General features: G+C 36.5%; 2 protein-coding genes across 2 annotated transcripts; one reads left to right on the forward strand and one right to left on the reverse strand.

The window, feature by feature from the left end:
* The first annotated feature begins 2,598 nt into the window (after positions 1-2,598).
* On the forward strand, positions 2,599-8,443 carry LOC106055562 (centrosomal protein 20-like). The gene is made up of 5 exons (XM_013211865.2): positions 2,599-2,909; positions 5,424-5,621; positions 5,985-6,069; positions 6,896-7,026; positions 7,864-8,443. The coding sequence occupies exons 1-5, from the start codon at positions 2,882-2,884 to the stop codon at positions 7,914-7,916; spliced, it is 495 nt and encodes a 164-aa protein (XP_013067319.2). The 5' UTR covers positions 2,599-2,881; the 3' UTR covers positions 7,917-8,443.
* A 3,495-nt stretch (positions 8,444-11,938) lies between these two features.
* Positions 11,939-12,562, reverse strand: LOC106070315 (uncharacterized). The gene has a single exon (XM_056021114.1). It carries the CDS (start codon positions 12,560-12,562, stop codon positions 11,939-11,941), a length of 624 nt encoding a protein of 207 aa, XP_055877089.1.
* Positions 12,563-19,852: the final 7,290 nt, after the last annotated feature.

Raw genomic sequence — 19,852 nt, forward strand, 5'->3', positions numbered from 1 at the left:
ATAGCTATGCAGTCCCAGTTGTGAACTACAGCAGAGACAACAATTGTCCAATGTTGGTTGATTTATGTTCTCTTTACACTGTCTACATCTGTCCTCTGCAGTCGATTTTCTCTTTGTCTCAAGTCTCAAATATGTATCCCGCTGCCCGGGCATGCTACCCTGCCTCATAGTGGCGCCCGGGTGGAAACGATCGTAAGAGGAAACGATTAGGCTAAAGGGTAGCAAAACAAGACTCACGTGGGGGTGCGAGAGCATCCTCATTGCACTGTGCGGAGTTGTAAAAAAGCTCCCACAACCTTGTCACAATCCAGGCGTTGTTCCTCATGGGGCCGTTACATAAATGGCGTGTCCCGCACAATTAGCCTGGTATAGAAAAGGAAAGTGGCGGGGGTCTTAGTGTATGCTGTCTCTTGCCGCGAGTCTGACCCACCTGTCAGACAGAACAGTGCACACTGTTCTAGACAGAACAGTGTACACTGCTCTCATTCAGGCCGGTGAGAGGGAGCTCTTGTTCACTTTTGCTGGCCTAGAGTTCCAAGAGCCGAGGGCTCAACTCTACCTGACAGTTGAAGAAGAAGAAAGTATCCCGCTGCCTTTGTAATAAATCTCCAGCTGTTGGGAAGTTGCCTGCTCTCCTTGTCAGTTAAAGCTTTAAACAGATTGCCATTGATATACAATTGTCCTCTGTATAGCAGACGTGACCTGCACAGGGTAACTTGAACTATTAGCAGTCCCTCTTGTACTGTCCATACCAGCTTTTACCCCCCAAAAAAACAGCTTCTATTTGTATGGTCTTGCCATCATATGTCCATGATGGAGTGCAGACATCTTTGGGTGAAAGTGTTAAAAATGTCTAACCTGCTGTTTGTATAGTACCCATGTTTCAGATCCATTTAGAAGGGTCAAAAGATCGGTCAAGAACCACTGTTTGGTAGACACTGATTTCTGTAGGGAGGTGAAGCAATTTATTCTGCCAGGTTTTGCTTGGAGGCATCCAAAAGCAATACTGGCTCTAGCCAGACTGTTAGCAACTTCCCTTAAAAGTGATGCATCAATTGATATGATGCTTCCCAGATATGTGTGTTCCCATTAACAATAAACCTTGAAAAACAAAAGTTATGTTTCAGAAGTTACCCAATAAAATGTACTCAGCCCCAAATATCACTGTGTATGGGTTATTTAAAACATATGCAAGTTTTTTAAATGACTAAAAAAATTAATAGGATTAGTATAAAATAAAAATTCAACAATTATTTTACAGTTACACTACTAAATATTAATAAATTTGGTATTAAAGTACATTTATCATCACTAAATTAGAAATAGTATTTCATTAGGTTGCTTGAATGAAATGTGTAGTACCACATGGTTATAAATACCAGCCGACACAGATGTTCTGAATATTAATGAAGGCTACTTAGATGGTCTGAAGAGAAGGCTACATAGAGGGTCTGAATATTACGGAAGGCTACATGACTATGCAGAACCAGCTGTGACCTACATATTTTGTCTGCCAGAGGTTATTTTGTCTGTCGGCCCCTTATGCTGCACCTGTCCTCAGTTGTAGCTTTTTCTTTGGTCTCAGGTGTATTTCCTATGACCTTTGTAATAGTTCTCCAGCTGTCTTTATGGAGTTATTTGCTGCCAGGTATTTTTCTTTATGCCTATGAGGGCCTTATGACTTGGGCGGGGCGAGGGGACCTATTTTAACATTAGAGCTTGCCAAAAAAAAAAAAAAAGAATGCTGTCATTTCCATCATGGGATAATTGCAAAGCCCTTTTCAGTGTAGCTGTCAAACAATTATAGCCTAAGTATTCAGTAGAAGAGTAACGATTGAGATGAGTTCTGAACCCAAACATTCTTTTCCTAGTCGCCTTTTTCCAACCTTTACTCTATCTGCTATTTTTCTAGTTAAATAAATTTGGGACTATAGCTCATAATTTATGCTTGAATCAAAATTAAAAAATTGCTTTGCTCCGAACCCCACTGAGGAGGCTTACAGCGCTCCCCCAGACCCCCAAGCTATCAAGAGAAAGGTCTCGACATGACAGTTTTTTTTTTCTTCACACAAAGTTGAGAAACACCGCTTTATTTATATATATATATATGTGTGTGTGTGATGTACGCACGTTTATGCATAGGGTTAGGGTTTGGAAAAAAACCTCCCCCCCCCCCCCCCCTTTAAAGTTCTGGATCCGCTTGTGATTGACTTGAAGTTTTGGCGGACTGTAGAAAAACATAATAAGCTAACTGTCGTTTGATGTCGCAAGAAAAGCGCTACTAGTTTTAGCCAGAGAATTAAATTATCTATTTCCTTTGACACACATTCACTATTGAATACCTGCTCTTAGATACTCGAAGCTATTGATTTGTGGGGGTGGTGAGGAAATTGCATTTTTAGGATGACCCATTCTTCAATAATATAATTAAAAATGTAATGTAGTATGATCAAAGTTCAGTAGGCTATGTAAACTAAATATCTGAATTATATATAGATCTATATTCTTATTAATTACAGAAGATAAATTGAATCTAGATATACGTCCTACGCATTCCATGTGACGTGTTAGGCCGAATCTAGTGACAATCTAGTAGGCCCTATACCCGGTAGGCGGTACCGCAAGTCCAGTTTAAATAGAAACTAGAAAGTTGCGGAAAGCATTAGGCAGGGACTTAAGGATTGCAAACTCGATATTTTTTAAACTGCTTTTACTTTTAGATCTATTTCAAACGTCATCATATATTTTTTAAAATCACCTCAAGTATGCTGTCAATGGTTTATAGCCGTCTAAATCTTTTTTTTTCTTTCGTAGCTGAACCGAGATCTAGTTATTGTTTTATATATTTCTAGCTCCAACAACAACTTTTAAAAGCGTCAAAATGGCGTCAAGTCACGACTTGAAGGAAGGTAGATCTAGTATTAATCATTTCAATTCTTTATACTTCTACAGCATCTCTTTAACAACAACAAAAAAAATTTAAATATTCAATAGACTTAATCATTTACATGTAGATTATGTTAAAGTTATAAGTCAAAAGCAAAGTCTAGATCTAGATGAATTAAAATTAATTAGTAACTAGTTATAGTTATACACAAACTATAGATTATAATTATAATAGATCTTAAATTATGATTATTCTTGAATAATTAGATCTACATTATTCTAGATAATAGATGATGATCTAATCTAGACCTAGTAATAATAATATTATAATTATAGTCATTGGTATTATCATTAGTTTATTTTTTATCTAGGACAACAATTATTATAATTATATTTATAGCTTTTAATTTTAAGTTTTTTATAATTATATATATATATATATTATAACGCTACTAATGCTTATAGCATGCTCATTTGTGTACCAGTAGGGGGAGGGGTTATCTGGGAGAAGGATTTCCATGCTGCCTTTAGGCGCTCAGTAAACACAACTCTGCTTGAGTCGGGTGTCGAACCGTGAGCCTCCTTCATAGGTAGCCAAATTCAAGCGTACTTAGCCTCTTAACCACTCTTCCCATATAGATATTTCAAGATCTGACTAAAGCTATAGTATAAAATAGAAGTTCTAAAAAAAAAGTAACAGTAAATTGAATAAAGTAAACAAATTTTGTTCTATTCCTAGATTTACATTTATTATAATAATAATAATACTATTTATAAATAATATTATTATTTATTATAATATACTCAAATAATCTAGCATATCCTATACATGAATTAGATATAGAGTTAACTATTAAAATACTACTAGAATAAACTTAGACAGATCTATAGATCTAGTGGTAGTAGTAATAGGTGTACATTATATATATCTATAAATAAGTATAATAATTATACTACTTATAATAATAGTTTAGCACTAAATTTAGAGTTTAAGACTAGAAATCTATCTAGATTCTATTATGACTATAAGATAAATCTAGTAGATTATTAAATATATTACATTATAAATTACTTAGCATGTCATGGTTATAAATCTATTCTAGATTGATCATCTTGATGATTAAAGATTAGATGCTTATAACCATTAATCAATATCACACTACAATAAATCTCTGGACACATTGGCATCATGGGAAATGAAAAGGCAGATAAACTATCAAAGGCAGGATCATCTATGGAACAACCAGATAGACCTGTTAACTACCTCACCCCAAGTCAATGCTAGTCAGCAATCACAAAGAGAAGTGGCTCAACCAATGGGCATCAGGAAACACAGGCAGAGCCATGTACAAAGAAATTACCATGCCTTACAAACTGGACAGTATTAACTTCCTCCTCCGCAAAGAACAATCTACAATTTTCCAACTAAGAACAGGACACACACCTCTGTTAAATTACCATGTGAACAAAATAAATTCCACACAACTCCCCCTTTGTAGACAATGCGCCCACCCTTATGAAACAGTAAACAATATCCTCTCTGAATGCCCCTTCCTAATCCACCTTAGGCACACCCTACTTCCACTACAGCCCAACATAACTAACACCCTGTACGGCAGTGCTGAACAACTGAAGAAAACAGCACACTATTTTTCCTTGGCACAGTCTGCAAAAGAGCTCACAGCTCAGCAGCAATAAAGCTGGCTAGAAGAAGAAGAAGATAACCATTAATAATTTGATGTCATTTTGTAATAATTGTATGTCTATGAAGATATTTTGTTCAAACTCTTTTGTGAAAAGTAAATTATAATCAGCACCCAAGAAGTTTTAGGTTTGGGCTTGATTCAACTTATTCTTGCAATAATTAGATCTATTTAAAATCAGAAATAGCTATAAGTTGTATACTCTGCACAAGAGCTAAACTATAATGCATTATAAATTTACATACTGTGCTTGCATACACAAATAGGAAAGTCTTGTACAGTTCATCAATAATAAACCCTGCATCACCATGGAGTAGGTTTGCCTGAAATTACCATGAACCTAGTAGTCTAGGGTGAATGACTATATATATATATATATTAACGCACAGATTTATATGGCTTTAATTTTTATGTTGTCCGTTTAGTAGGAATAAGTCCTAGGTATTGTTTAACCTAGGTTTTTTTTTTGTTCTTACTATGTTTTATCATTGATTATTGTCTTACAATAATTTGGTTGTTTAATGTCTCTTGAATGACCAATAGGCCCTCTATGGGAAGTATTGCTTAACACAAGATCTTATGACTATCAAGCTCATTAATGACCTATATCTGTGTGAACTACCTCACACTTTAATATTGTTCTACAGGGCAAAATAATTTGTATGTCGATTCATCCTTTCTTTATTTGATTTGCTTTATTTTTACTGTGATGAAATGTGTGCTGTAGACACTAGATGAATGCATTTTTGAAGCTCAAAATGCAAGAAATCACTTGGTGCTAGAGCCCAATTTATTTTAAGACCATTTACAAGTTTTACTTTGTTTTTTCAACAGTTCTAAAAGATACTTTAGAAAGCAGGGGTGTGCTTGGAGAGATTAAAGCCAGAATCAGAGCAGAAGTCTTTACAGCTTTAAATGACCAATCAGAGAGAAAACCGTTGATGAATAGTGAAAATGTGCTCATATATGAATTAATTAGGGAATTTTTGGACTTTAATAAATGTAAATATACAAATTCTGTGTTAATATCAGGTATGCATCCTCCTTTAAATTTTGTTTATTAAAATATCTATAACCTTTTTCTTTTCATTAATTGATGCCGCTCAAATCAAAGTATAAAATGTATACACTTAATTTGAAGGGCCAGGGAGGTGTAAATGACGTCAAATTAAGAGTTTGGATTATATTTTAAACAATAGAAATAACTAAAAAAAAAACTTTTTTGTTTCCCTTCACCAATTGAGGGTGTGATTATGATGATGTAATATATTATTTTTTTAAATGTATTACTCCGAAATATTATGAAATGAAAGAAATTTATATACACATATTTTGCCCACCCCTTTAACATCTGAACATTAAGTTTTATATTGACAAGCTTACTTCTATTTGCAGAAGCGGGTCTTCCTCATGTTCCTCTTGATAGAGAATTTCTAAGAAATGAACTGAATGTAGTTGAAGATGCACCTTCTAAATCAGTGTAAGTAAATAATTTGAGTCAATGCTGTCCTTCTGTGATTACCATATATGACAGTTCACCTGCAATATTTTTTAGTGTTAATTTTTTTTTGTCTTGAATAATGGCAAGCAATATTGGCAAACCTAAGCATAAAACATTATCTCTTCCTGAATAATGGAGAATTATTAAGAGGTATGAATGTGGTGAAACTCCCACCACTATTTTTCAAATAATGGCATTGGGTGACTTACCATTTACAACATTATGAAAATAGTGACAAAATAGGACATTCTGAGAAAATAGTCTGTAGACTTTATATGGAGCTAATATCCACAATTTGAAAAAGCTCTTTCTTTTTTGTCTTTTGTTTATTTTATACCGTTAATCTGACATTCCTATTGTCCTGTAATCATTGGACTATCAAGAGTAAATTGTACTTTGCATTTTTTATAAAAGGTTTCTGAATGTTTGTTAATTTAAATGTTTAATTACTCTTAATGGAAATCTGTTATCCGAGACTTTTGAGAAGTTCACTAAATAGCAATTTCTAATGGGACTCAGTGTTATAACAATGTCATAATTGACTTACTAATACATTGCCAAAAAGTAGAGACTACTGCTATAGCAATGAGTTAAGCACTTAATATTGTTTTTTCTGACTTAAAAATTTGTTGGAAATCATTGCTAATGTCTTTTTATTGAAATTACAAGGTGAAGATAACACTAGTTCTAAGTGTACACTACATTTGCAAAGTTATCATAGCTACTAAAAACAAAGACTTTTTCTCCAATGTTATTTTTCAAGATTTAATTGGTATAAATTGGTACATCTTGCATTAAATTACAGGCCATTACTGTACAGTTTGGTAGCCAATTATAAAGAAAGTAAAAATGGAAATAGATTCAGTGCATCGAAACCTTCACATGTTACTGAGGTTCTAGGAAACAGCCATCAGTATAATGCCACACTTCAGTATGGTAATACACAAACTCACTCATTTTATAAAACCTTTTGTGTCTGTTTATTTAACTTATAACAGTAGAACATCAATATGATAAAGAAAGTATGCAATAAAATTATGAGATGTGATGAATGTAATAAAGGAAAGGAAAGTACCTCTTTCATACCAATTTGGGCAGATGATGTAAAGGTTGTCTGGGTGTCTTGTGTCCAGAGCACAACAACCAACCGCCATTACTTTCCCTAACTAATGTCAGGTACCCATTAGAGTTGAGTGGACTCATGGGCATCCTGAAAATCCAGAAGTTCAAGATCCCAGTCTCATAGAGATTCAAACCTGCTACCCCTTGGTTTGAAAGACCACTCAGCCAACATGCCTTTTCCCCTCCATAAATTTCTGATTATATTTTTGGGTTTAATCCTTTTTTTTAATGGTTTTTATAATTGTTTTAATGTATCTCTTTATTGTTACCATATTTTCATCATGTTTTTTTCAGTGTGGCCAAATAGCTAGTAATTCTCTTCTCAAAGATATACATTAAAAGTCTAATTTCTAGGAAAATCATATTAGTTCAATTTTGAGCCCTGTGTCCATATTCCACCAGGTTTTATCACCGTTTTGTTGATGAATTTGTAAGCTGAATAGAGGAATAGTAAAAAGTGGAGATTATTGCAAAAATTTAATATTTTAATGTTAGCTTTTCCTTTAAAGTATTTGCAATAAAAATGCTTGAGACTAGTTCTACTGATATGCTTCTTTATTTTGTTTTTCATTATCACTTGCAAATATAATTAAATATAATCTTGTTTTGTTCTGTTTTGTTAATAAGATTTTTGTTTCCTTTATTTTTAAGGATCAGAGAATGATGAACCTGTTGCTGTAATAGTGAAAGGAGGCAAATTATAGCATAATTATTGGACCATTTATTTATTTTTGTACAATTATGTAAATTCACTTATAAAATCAGAGCAGTCAAACTTTTAGATCATATAGAAAGTAGGTGTGATGGTTGGAAAAATTGAATGCATTCTCCTGGAACTGAAGGTACACTTGGGTATAACTGAATGCACTCTCCTGAACTGAAGGTATACTTGGGTATAACTGAATGCACTCTCCTGAACTGAAGATATACTTGGGTATAACTGAATGCACTCTCCTGAACTGAAAGTATACTTGGGTATAACTGAATGCACTCTCCTGAACTGAAGGTATACTTGGGTATAACTGAATGCACTCTCCTGAACTGAAGGTATACTTGGGTATAAATGAATGCATTTTCCTGAAACTGAAGGTATACTTGGGTATAACTGAATGCACTCTTCTGAAATTGAAAGTATACTTGGGTATAACTGAATGAAACATACCAAATTTCATAATAAAGAAGTCTGAATTGTAAATGATATTTAAAATGTAAATAAATTTTAAAAATTTCATTTATACTCAAAATTTTGTTTAAAATGTATCATGTTTCATCTTCTCTGTTCACATTTCACATGAGTACAATTTCATTATACAATGTAGGGCTCATAGAAAACTAAAAAGAAAACATTTTTACAAAGATTTTTTAAAAAAGATGACAGGCTAAAAGAAAGTGATAGTATTGCTTTCATTACGTAAATGCTATTTTAGAAAAATATTAATTTCATTTTCTAACATTTTGATCTAAATTTCATTCTTTTAGTGTTTCTTTGATCTTGTTCTTGACATTGTAAATTGAATACTTTAAAGAAAAATAAAAAGCTTATATAAAGTGTAATTGTATCAATTAGTTTTGATCAGCATGTAATTAAATTTCTATTAGATCTAAACTAACAATAATACATCTCTGTAATTTGAAATATTTCTTTAAAATATTTGTTTAGCACAATTTCATGGTGTGTATGAAAACAGAAGATTGTATAGTTATCTATTGTTTTTTAAACTTACTTTAAAGCGGCAACCTATGAAGGTGACTAATTCAGCTTATACCACCACCTCAATCAAGTACAATTTCTTTCCCTTGTTTGAGATAGCAAGCACAATCAAAATAATTAATTACCAATAGTTAATTAGCTGTTTTTTTTTAATTGATTCTTGTGTTGTCAGAAATAATGTGTACACATTTTTACCAGAAAGACAGAGTGATTTGATATAAACTTGAAAAAAAAAAAAGTCAGTTTGATTTTGTAATAAAAGTGCTAAAGATAGCTATACCCAAACATGACTTCGGGAGTCAACCCTGAAAATAATTAGTGCTAGACCATGTCAGAACCTGCCTCACAGCTGATCCCAAACTGAATCGGCACCTGCCTTTGGACACATCATTTGTGTGGAGGGGGGGCACTGATGTGTGGGCGACATCGTTCCGACCTTAGCTAATACACAAGCATCTCATTTGTATGAGATGATCTTTAGTTGCTTCGCGACTGAAGGAGGCCATACAGCTGAATAGATCACCCTTTACCCTTCTTTCACCTTTGAATATCTTCTGGAATATAAAATTATTCATTTAAAGAGACGAAAAGAAGAATCTGGACAGGCAGGTGGAAAAGTCTTATCAGGAATCATGGCAAATTGTTTAGAGAAAACTGGTTCCATGAGTTCTTGTCCATATAATAAAACTATATCTACAGACTAGGTATTCGCTACACACTCGAGTGGGAACAATGAAGTCTTTACAACGTTCCCATTCAGTTAGAAGACGCACTGTTGTTAGAAATGTGCGCAGCCCACAAAATGACAGTAACAAATACATTTATCCAGTTACCACAACAAAAAAAAGACATCGTGGATGCATCCCGGATCAAAGCACTGGCATCAAATAGACTTCGTCAAGGGCGTAGCAAGTTTTTTTTTTTAGAAGTGGTGTGGGATTTTTTTTTGTCGATTGTAGTTTGCTTTATTTTATTTTTTTTCGAAAAGGTGAGTTTTACCGTCAAAACCATCTGGAGTGGGGTTTTAAACTTAATCCTCTAGAGAGGAGGGTTTTTTTTTTTTTGTTTTTTTTACTTAAAACCCTCTTCTTTACACTCAGTGTTTGATGTCTGTAGTTTGCTTTAGTTTTATATTGAAAAGGATATAAGTACTCCACTACAATTAAACTGCTTCCTAATGGCGTCTCAAATAGCCTCTAACAACCAGTTCAACACCTGGACTTCGGGGTGGCTCAGATATTGAGTTCGGCGGAACTGTTCTCACTAACAGTAAGCTTCGGGCAGGAGGGGCTCGTTAGCCATAGCTGGCTACCCACCTAGGAGAAAGTAAACTCTGAATTCAAACCTCTGTGGCCTTGCAGCTATACCCAATCATAGTAAAGGCTTGATCGGGAGTCAACCCTGAGGAAAAATCAGGAGCTGGCGACCCTACGGCAGTTTGCAGCACTCAGTGCTACACCCTGACAGAACCTGCGACGCCACTGACCCCAAACTGTATAGGCACTGCCGTTCCTTTCGATACATCAGCAGCGTGAAGAGGCGGGAACTGATGTGTGGACGACATCGTTCCGACCACAGGTAATGCCCAGGCATTCAACTTTCCAGGAGATAATCCATAATCGCTTTGCGACTGAAGGAGGCCATAGATATTGAAAAGGGTTTTTAACCTCAAAGCCAGCTAAAAAAAAATAAATAAAAAGCTAAATAAAAAACAACAACTGAGAAGCAGCAGGCTTATCTGCTTTGACCCACAACTTACCCCACATGCCACCTACGTGGCCAGCTTTTAAAAGCAGAAATTGGACTTAATAGCCATCTTTGAGTTCATAGGAAATGAGAAATGTTCTCATCTTCGACGACGGAGTAGCTATATAATAGAACACTAAAGTACATCCACAAAAATAAATGTTTGAATAGATCGTAAAAAACAAATAAACAAAAGCATCTAAACACAATTTCATGTAAGAGGCTAACTATTTCAATAAGAAGCCGTGAACGATCCATCAATCCCAGTGGCACTGCAGCCATGGAAGGAGGGCTCTGGCCTTCTCTAACACATCCTTTTATTCTGATCTATCCTGGGCTTTGCATCTCCTTGCCCGGACTCTTTTATTTTTTGTAGATCTGTCTCTGCATCATCACGCCACTGAGCTCGTGTTCTGCCTTTAGGACACAAGCCTGGGAACAATCTTTGCTCTTCTATTCTGTGATATTCTTTCACAATTATTCATAGTAGATGACGATACATGAATGAATAAAAAAAGCATAAACCAATTAGGCCTAATTAATCAATTAGTGGTAATTAATTAATTGTGTTTTATTTTAAAAGGGAATTAAAGCTTGCAGTACTGAGAGAGATGTGGCAGTGATTTTTCCGTTCTTCTCCTTCTATAACCTTTTTTTAAAAAGTTTTTTATTTTTATTTTGCTTGATATCTCTCTGTTAATTAACCAGATAAAAGTGACATGCCTTTAAATACATTGCAGTTACCCCAACACAAAGCCTAGTATGTGAATCAGGGTATCAAATAATTTGCTTTGTAAGTCTGAGATTGGTCACATGTCCATCTTTCAATGTTGGACTTGACAAGAGCATAAGAAACAGTATCCCATGATACACAATAAGCTGGGCCTGGGAGTTAGGACAAATAGTTTACAGCCAAATGGTTCAACCGACTAATTGTACCCGACAAATGGTTCAAGTTTTCAGCTAACAACATTTGATCACACATTACATGACAAATGGTTCAACTGACATCTGGTTCAGGACAAATGGTTCAACCGACATCTGGTTCACATCTGGTTCAACCGACATCTGGTTCGCCCAACATCTGGTTCACGACAAATGGTTCAACCGACATTTGGTTCATGACAAATGGTTAAACTGACATCTTGTTCACGACAAATGGTTCAACCGACATCTGGTTCACGACAAATGGTTTAACTGACATCTGGTTCACGACAAATGGTTTAACCGAAATCTGGTTCACGATAAATGGTTCAACCGACATCTGGTTCATGACAAATGGTTCAGTCGACATCTGCTCACGACAAATCGTTCAACCGACATCTGGTTCACGACAAATGGTTTAACCGACATCTGGTTCACGACAAATGGTTCAACCGACATCTGGTTCATGACAAATGGTTTAACCGACATCTGGTTCATGACAAATGGTTCAGCCGACATCTGGTTCATGACAAATGGTTCAACCGACATCTGGTTCACGACAAATGGTTTAACCGACATCTGGTTCATAACAAATGGTTCAACTGACATCTGGTTCACGACAAATGGTTCAACCGACATCTGGTTCACGACAAATGGTTCAACCGACATTTGGTTCATGACAAATGGTTCAACTGACATCTTGTTCACGACAAATGGTTCAACCGACATCTGGTTCACGACAAATGGTTCAACCGACATCTGGTTCACGACAAATGGTTCAACCGACATCTGGTTCATGACAAATGGTTTAGTCGACATCTGGTTCACGACAAATGGTTCAACCGACATCTGGTTCACGACAAATGGTTCAACTGATATCTGGTTCATGACAAATGGTTCAACCGACATCTGGTTCACGACAAATGGTTCAACAGACATCTTGTTCATGACTAATGTTTCAGCCGACATCTGTTTCACGACATTGGTTAAACCGACATCTGGTTCACGACATTGGTTAAACCGACATCTGGTTCACGACAAATGGTTTAACCGATATCTGGTTCACGACAAATGGTTTAACTGACATCTGGTTCACGACAAATGGTTCAACCGACATCTGGTTCACGACAAATGGTTCAACCGACATCTGGTTCACGACAAATGGTTCAGCCGACATCTGGTTCACGGCAAATGGTTCATCCGACATCTGGTTCACGACAAATGGTTCAACCGACATCTGGTTCACGACAAATGGTTCAACCGACATCTGGTTCACGACAAATGGTTCAACCGACATCTGGTTCACGACAAATGGTTCAACCGACATCTGGTTCATGACAAATGGTTCAACCGACATCTGGTTCACGACAAATGGTTCAACCGACATCTGGTTCATGACAAATGGTTTCCACTACTATTGGTTTTGGAGACGTGGTGGCTGAGCGGTTAAGCGCTTTGCTTCCGAACCTGGCGAAGACTAAGATTTTTACTTTCAGGATCATTAGGGCGCCTCTGAGTCAACCTAGCTCTAATGGGTACCTGGTTTTAGTTGGGGAAACATAAAGGCGAGTGGTCGTTGTGCTGGCCACATGACACTCTCGTTAAACGTGGGCCACAGAAACAGACGACCTTTACATCATCTTCCCGATAGGTCTGAAAGGGGAACTTTACTTTTGTACAAATGGTTTACTAACAACTGGCTCACCAAGCATTGGTTTATAGGAGTAATTAAATTCTTATAGGTAATGTGGATGCTTTATAAAGTAAATAGTGATAATTTTATGCAATGTCCAAAGCCAACTAACTCGTTAAATGTGTTTACATTGAGCAAAGATCAGCATAATTCTTACTAATGGTAAAATAGGCCTATTGCTTTATCTGGTCATGGTCCAGCGAGCAAATAAAACACCAATAGCACAAACATCAAAGTACGCTGTTCAAGAAAAACATTGAAGCCGGTTTGATTTAGGCCTACCTTCGTCTTACGTTCTTCATATGTTGATGAACTGCCTGTGTCTCTAATATTAGTCGATCTATGCTGATATTTTAAAATGTGTTTCATGGTTATGGCTTTACAGTTTGCTAACATTGCTGTGGGGAATAAAATTATTAATAAAGCATGTTTTTTTTGGTTGTTTTTTTTGTTGGTTGTTTTTTTTTTTTTTAAAGCCAAATGAAATAGTTTCAAAAGATGTATATTCTAATGTCTGCGATTTTGAATTTCGGCATCTTTAGGGCGCCTCTGAGTCCAGCCAGCCTGACATAAGTTGAGAAAAGTAAAGGCAGTTGGTCGTTATGCTGGCCACATGACACCCTAGTTAACCGTAGGCCACAGAAACAGATGACCTTTACATCATCTGCCCTATAGACCGCATGGTCCATAAGGGGAATTTTGTATTCCAATGTGATTTTCTATCTACTTTGTGGTCCTGTCTTGCAATATATCCACATTGCTTCACAGTTCACACTACACTGTACTATAATTGGTTTCATAATTCACATTAATGTGGTCCTGTCTTGCAATTTATTCACATTGCTTCATAGTACTATAATTGGTTTCATAATTCACATTAATGTGGTCCTGTCTTGCAATTTATTCACATTGCTTCATAGCACTATAATTGGTTGCATAATTCACATTAATGCACCAGAAAGATCACTCTTTTATTTCTGCAAGTCGGACTTGAGTTACTCCACGAAAAAAAAAGAGGGGGGGGGGAGAGAACAAGTAGTATTCAGCCGTCACTAAATAGCAGGACCGGACTTAACCATTGGGACCAAAAAGTCATGGAAAGATCACTATTTTATTTATTTCTACCCCACGTAACTTAAGGGACCGTGGGAAGGGGGGGGGGGGAGAACACCCAGCCAGCAAAGCTACCTGTTCAGGCCCGGGCTGAGTTAGGGGCCCGCATGAGGAACCGGATAGTAGTGCGGGGCCAATTTATAATTTCCTACCCCGTCCTGGGCCCATTCAAAAACTCCTTTCGATGAATGGGGCCTTTAAGTAGCAGGGGGTGGAGAGATTCGCCCCTTTGCTTCATTGTTTGGCGTCGGCTGGCGGCCTGATTTTTGCGTAATACAGTTAAGGTCCCACCACCTACCCCCTTCTCGTCCTACTGACAACGAGTGCCTTCCTCGCCTCGCTCTTATCTCGGACGAGACCGTCGGCCGGAAACTCGTTGCGTAATGAAATTCAAGGGGAGGCAAAGGAAAGAACTCCTTATAATTGGTTCGTATTGTCTCCCATTTCATAAGAAACACACAATATTTGAATAAACCCATTAAAATGTTTATATAAACTTTTATTGCTCCGCTTTTTTTTTTTTTACATTTAAATATTTTGTTTTATTGCATATAAAGCTATGAAACAAAAACATTTGCTTGATATCGGGCGTAATCTGAGTTTCTTTGTTAATTTTTTTTATTTGTTAATTCTTTGTTAATGAGGACCATATGTGACACAAACTCAATTTCGGCCCCCGAAGTGGTCCACCTAGACAGGTAAAAAAGGCAGGTTTCAATATTTTCAGAAAGAACATCAGAATGAAATTCTATCAAAGACAAAGGACAGAGAAGAATAGAGAAAGAAGGTTGACGGATCTTGTGTGGTGCCCCAGCGGTCCACAGACCAAAGGATAGGTGAAAGTGAATGTGAAGTTAGATGTGAACCTGGCCTAACTAATATCTTATAATAAATATATAATTGCTCTAATTGTTTTGTAAAGGGACAATCTATTATTCCTCAAGAAAAAAACATTTCCGTAAAAAAAAATAATAATTTTAGTTCAATGTGCCATCATTAATTTTCACACGATAATATGAAAAACTACGTATCAATTGCTGTTTTAAATTATGTTCAACTTATATGCATACAAAATAGATTTTTTCTCTTTTTTTTTTTTGTTTTGTTTAAATGTAGTAGTAATTATAACAGAACTTACTTAACTTAGCAATACAAATGTAAAAAAAAAATGTTCACAAAAAATCTAAAACTGTTTGCATAAATTTGTTAAAAATATAATAGATTCTCATCTCCCCTATTAAGGAGCCTCCCGTGTTTGTAACTATTAATAGTGAATAGTTGTAAAAGTGGTGTATTTTTATGAAAAACTGCTTGTATAAGTGATTTTAAAAATTAGATTTTTCACTTTCAGAAAAGAAAAAAGTAGCCGTTGCGTCAGAACTCTGAATGGTCTAAAATATTATGCTATCGGATTTTCACTATCTTTTCTAGTTTGCGAGATCTAAACGGGACGGACGGACAGACATTCCACATCAAAATAATAGCGTCTTTTCCCCTTTCGGGGGCCGCTAAAAATGCGATCTGACAACAAGCTAGCTGAAAATTTGTAATGGGCCGTCACTGAACGATAGGCAAAATTTTTACTTTCATCATGTCGGCCTTCTTTTACACTCATGTCCGTTATGTAGTCTTGTTCACCTCACCCACATTTGCTTATCTTCTTAATAGCGGTTCAGATGTTTAATTAACATACCTGTTCCATCATGCCGTTATGGTCAACACTCTTTATCTTCAGCTGGATACTCTAGTTAAAACCTACAGAGCTTATAAAAGGAGAAATGGTTCATTGACAAGTCATTGGTTGTTTTTTTTTTACATTCATCTACGCCTTTGCAAAACATTGGTGAAAGTTTTTGTTTGTTATCTGAATATTTTTTAAATATTTATTTATTTTATTTATTTATTTATTTTATTTATTTATTTATTTGTTTACATTTTTTCACCAAACTTAACATACCTATTGGACATTTTCACTATAAAGTAAACAATGAATAAAGAATTAACAAAAAAAAAACAACAACAAATTAATAAGGAAACTGGTTTTTGTGTGGAAATAATGGCTACAAAAGTTTCAATGCAAACAAATTAAACACGCAACGAGAATATATAATATTAACAATATGTTACTATCCAGTGAACGATTTGTCGTAAACCAACTGTCGGTAAGAAAGTTATCTGTGAGCAAGTTGTCGGTGAGCGAAATGTCGGGTGAACGAATAGTCGCGTGAACAAATTGTCGGGTGAACGAAATGTCTGGTGAACGAACTGTCGTGTGAAAGAAAAGTCGTGAACGATCTGTCGGTGAACGAAATGTCAGTGAACGAATTGTCGTGGAACCCTACACCCGCTTCCAGCAGAACGTGTAGTCTTGCCAGCGTATGCGCAGGGATCTCTATTAAAAGCGTTAGAGGAGCTTCAGCTCCCTCCTGCAGAACACCCAGGTCTCAGATCCATACACACGTTAGCTGGGTAGGCGGAAAGACCGATTTCGTCTCAACAGAGCTGTTGGCCTTAACCTGACGTTTGCCTATTTCTCTAGATAGTGATGCCTCATTGGATACTGTGCCAGAGGGGGTGTTATCAGTGAAAATGAACAAAACATGAAACCCTACGTTTGGAGATAATGACAGGTAAATAAGACACCAATATACCAAACCACGCTATCAGCTGAATGGGTGGTGATTACCTCACAGACAGTTTTGAGGATATCAACATTCCTTAGAAGATTCTTGTTATTAATTAGAGGGCGGCATTGTTGCAGAGGTGCCAACCTAAAAGAGAATTCTTCATGGAACACTGATAAGGGATCACTGGCGGATCCAGGGGGGGGGGCGGTAGGAGCGATCCGAAGGGGGGGGGGGCGGACGAATTTTAGTATAGAATTCACACAATTTGTATACTGACCTATTTTTAAATTATTTCGCCCCCCCTTGTAGTATGTTGGCCGATTTGGTGGGGTCGGGAGGGGGCAATGTCATCAATCCCGACCCCCCCCCCCCCGTAAACTTTCTAGTGGTGGGGTGGTCCAATTTATTTGTAGAAATCACAGCTTGCTAACAGAATCAATTAAGTGTCTATATGATTAAAACTTGCTATGGATTTTTTTTTACCGATCTTTATATTATGTCGTTCCCCTGTTGACCGATTGGGGGGGGGGGCGAATACCTCTACTGCCCTTCCCACCTAAACCCTTTGAGAGGGGGGGCGGTCCTACTTTTATGGAGAAATAATAGTTTGTGAAATAATTATTTTAATTAATATATAAATTTGATATTATGTCGCTCCCCTTCTGATATCTTGGCCGATTCAGTGGCGATACATGTACTGCCCTCCCCACTCTAGCCCTCTGAAAAAGGGGGGGGGGTCCTATTTTTATGGATAAATCATAAGTTGTGAACAAAATTAGTTGAATATCTATCTTTATATATAATTCTCTTCATGGCTCAAGAGTTTGGGCGAGAAGAAGAAGAAGAAAAGGAAAGATCACTCTTTTATTTCTGCGGATAGAGTTATCCCACGAAAAAACAAGAAGGGGCGGGGAGAACAAGTAGTATTCACCCGTCACTACGGATGGCTGCCTGGTCGTGCGGTTTGCGCGCTGGACTGTCGTTTGGATTTATCAAACCCTGCCCCCTCCCATCCTCCTTCGTCCTGCGGAGGTTTGGACTAGGAAGTAAACTATCTTCAACTCTGAAGGAACATCCGAAACATGTAAAACATTTTACAAACAAACATTTTACAAACACTAAATAGCAGCGCCGGATTTAACCATTGTGACTAAGAAGTCGTGGCAAGAGAACAAGTAATCAACTATGTATATTCACCCGTCATTAAATAGCAGCGCCGGAATTAACCATTGTGGATTTTGCGGGGGTAAGTTTGGGTAGGGAAGAGGATAATAAGTGAAATTTAAGAGTTTGTATACGAAAAACAAAATTCGTCTATGCATTTAATTCATTCTTTACTACGTACAGAATTACTTTACGAGCTTTGCGTGTAGCAAAGTCATAAAGTATATCATAATAATTCTATTTCCTAAATAGATCACGCTCAATAGCAAGAATTACCAAATGTTTCAATCTATCTTTGAGAATTGTTGAACTCTAGTAATTCTTCATTAGTCTGAGGTGCGAGAAGCTTCTATCACCAGATTACACAATTACGGCTAATGCATAATGTCTTTTTTATTTAGCGCGTAGGATTGGCGTTTTCCATATTGAATTACACCCCAAAATGATAATTTTTGTCCATATATTTCCGTATATTTTAAGGACTTTTCGTATATTTTGCAATTTCGGCAGATTTCCAGGAGCTCCTGGTAATTCGACATGGAGGGCGCGAAAAATCTGTTTTAAATTATCAAATGGTTTAATTTAACAATTTATACACCCTGAATTAGCTCGAATCCTATAAAAGTGCGGGTCCTATGAAAGTGTGGGGGCCACTATGGTCGCATAGGTTGCAGTGGCCTAATGCCAAATCTGCAAAATAGCGGCGTATCTTACGCCGTGGGTTGACTATCTCTATATATAATTCTCTTCATGGCTCAACAGTTTGGACAAGAAGAAGAAGTAAAGGAAAGATCACTCTTTTATTTCTGCAAGTCGGACGGATAGAGTTATCCTTCGAAAAAAAAAACGGAAAAGGGGGGGGGGAACAAGTAGTATTCACCCGTCACAAAATAGCAGGGCCGGACTTAACCGTTGTGACCAAGAATTCATGGAAAGATCACTCTTTTTTTTTTTTTATTTCTACCCAACGTAGTTTTAGCGGCTAAAAAAAAAAGAGGAAGGGGGGAGGAGAACAAGTAATTTACTCTGTATTCACCCGTCACTAAATAGCAGGGCCGGACTCAACCGTTGTGGGGCCCTATGCGAAACGGATTTCGCGGGGCCAAGTTTGGGTAAGGATACGGATAATAAGTGAAATTTAGGAATTTGTATTAGAAAATAAATTCGTCTTCGCATTTCATTCATACTTTACTACGTACATAACTACTTTACGAGCCTTGCGTGTAGCGAAGTCATACAGTATGTCAAAAAAACTTTATTACCGACATAGATCACGCTCAATAGCAAGAATTACCAAATTTTTCAATCTATCTACGAAAATTGTTGACCTCAAGTAATTCTTCATTAGTTTGAGGCGCGAGAAGCTTTTTTCACCAGATTACACAATTACGGCTAATGCATAGGCGTTTTCCATATTGAATGGCACCCCAAATGACAATTTTTGTCTATATATTTCAGTTGATTTGTATGAGATTTCAAAAGATTTTAATAATTTCTGGATATTTCCAGGACTTTTTCGTATATTTTGCAATTTCAGGAGATTTCAAGGAGCTCCTAGTAAATCGACAGGAGGCCGCGGGAAATATGTTGTAAGTTATAAAATGGTTCAATTTAATAATTTATACACCTAGAATTAGCACAGATCCTATGAAAGTGCGGGTT

This window comes from Biomphalaria glabrata, chromosome 2, assembly GCF_947242115.1.
Source record: "Biomphalaria glabrata chromosome 2, xgBioGlab47.1, whole genome shotgun sequence".
NCBI classification, from domain to species: Eukaryota; Metazoa; Mollusca; class Gastropoda; family Planorbidae; genus Biomphalaria; species Biomphalaria glabrata.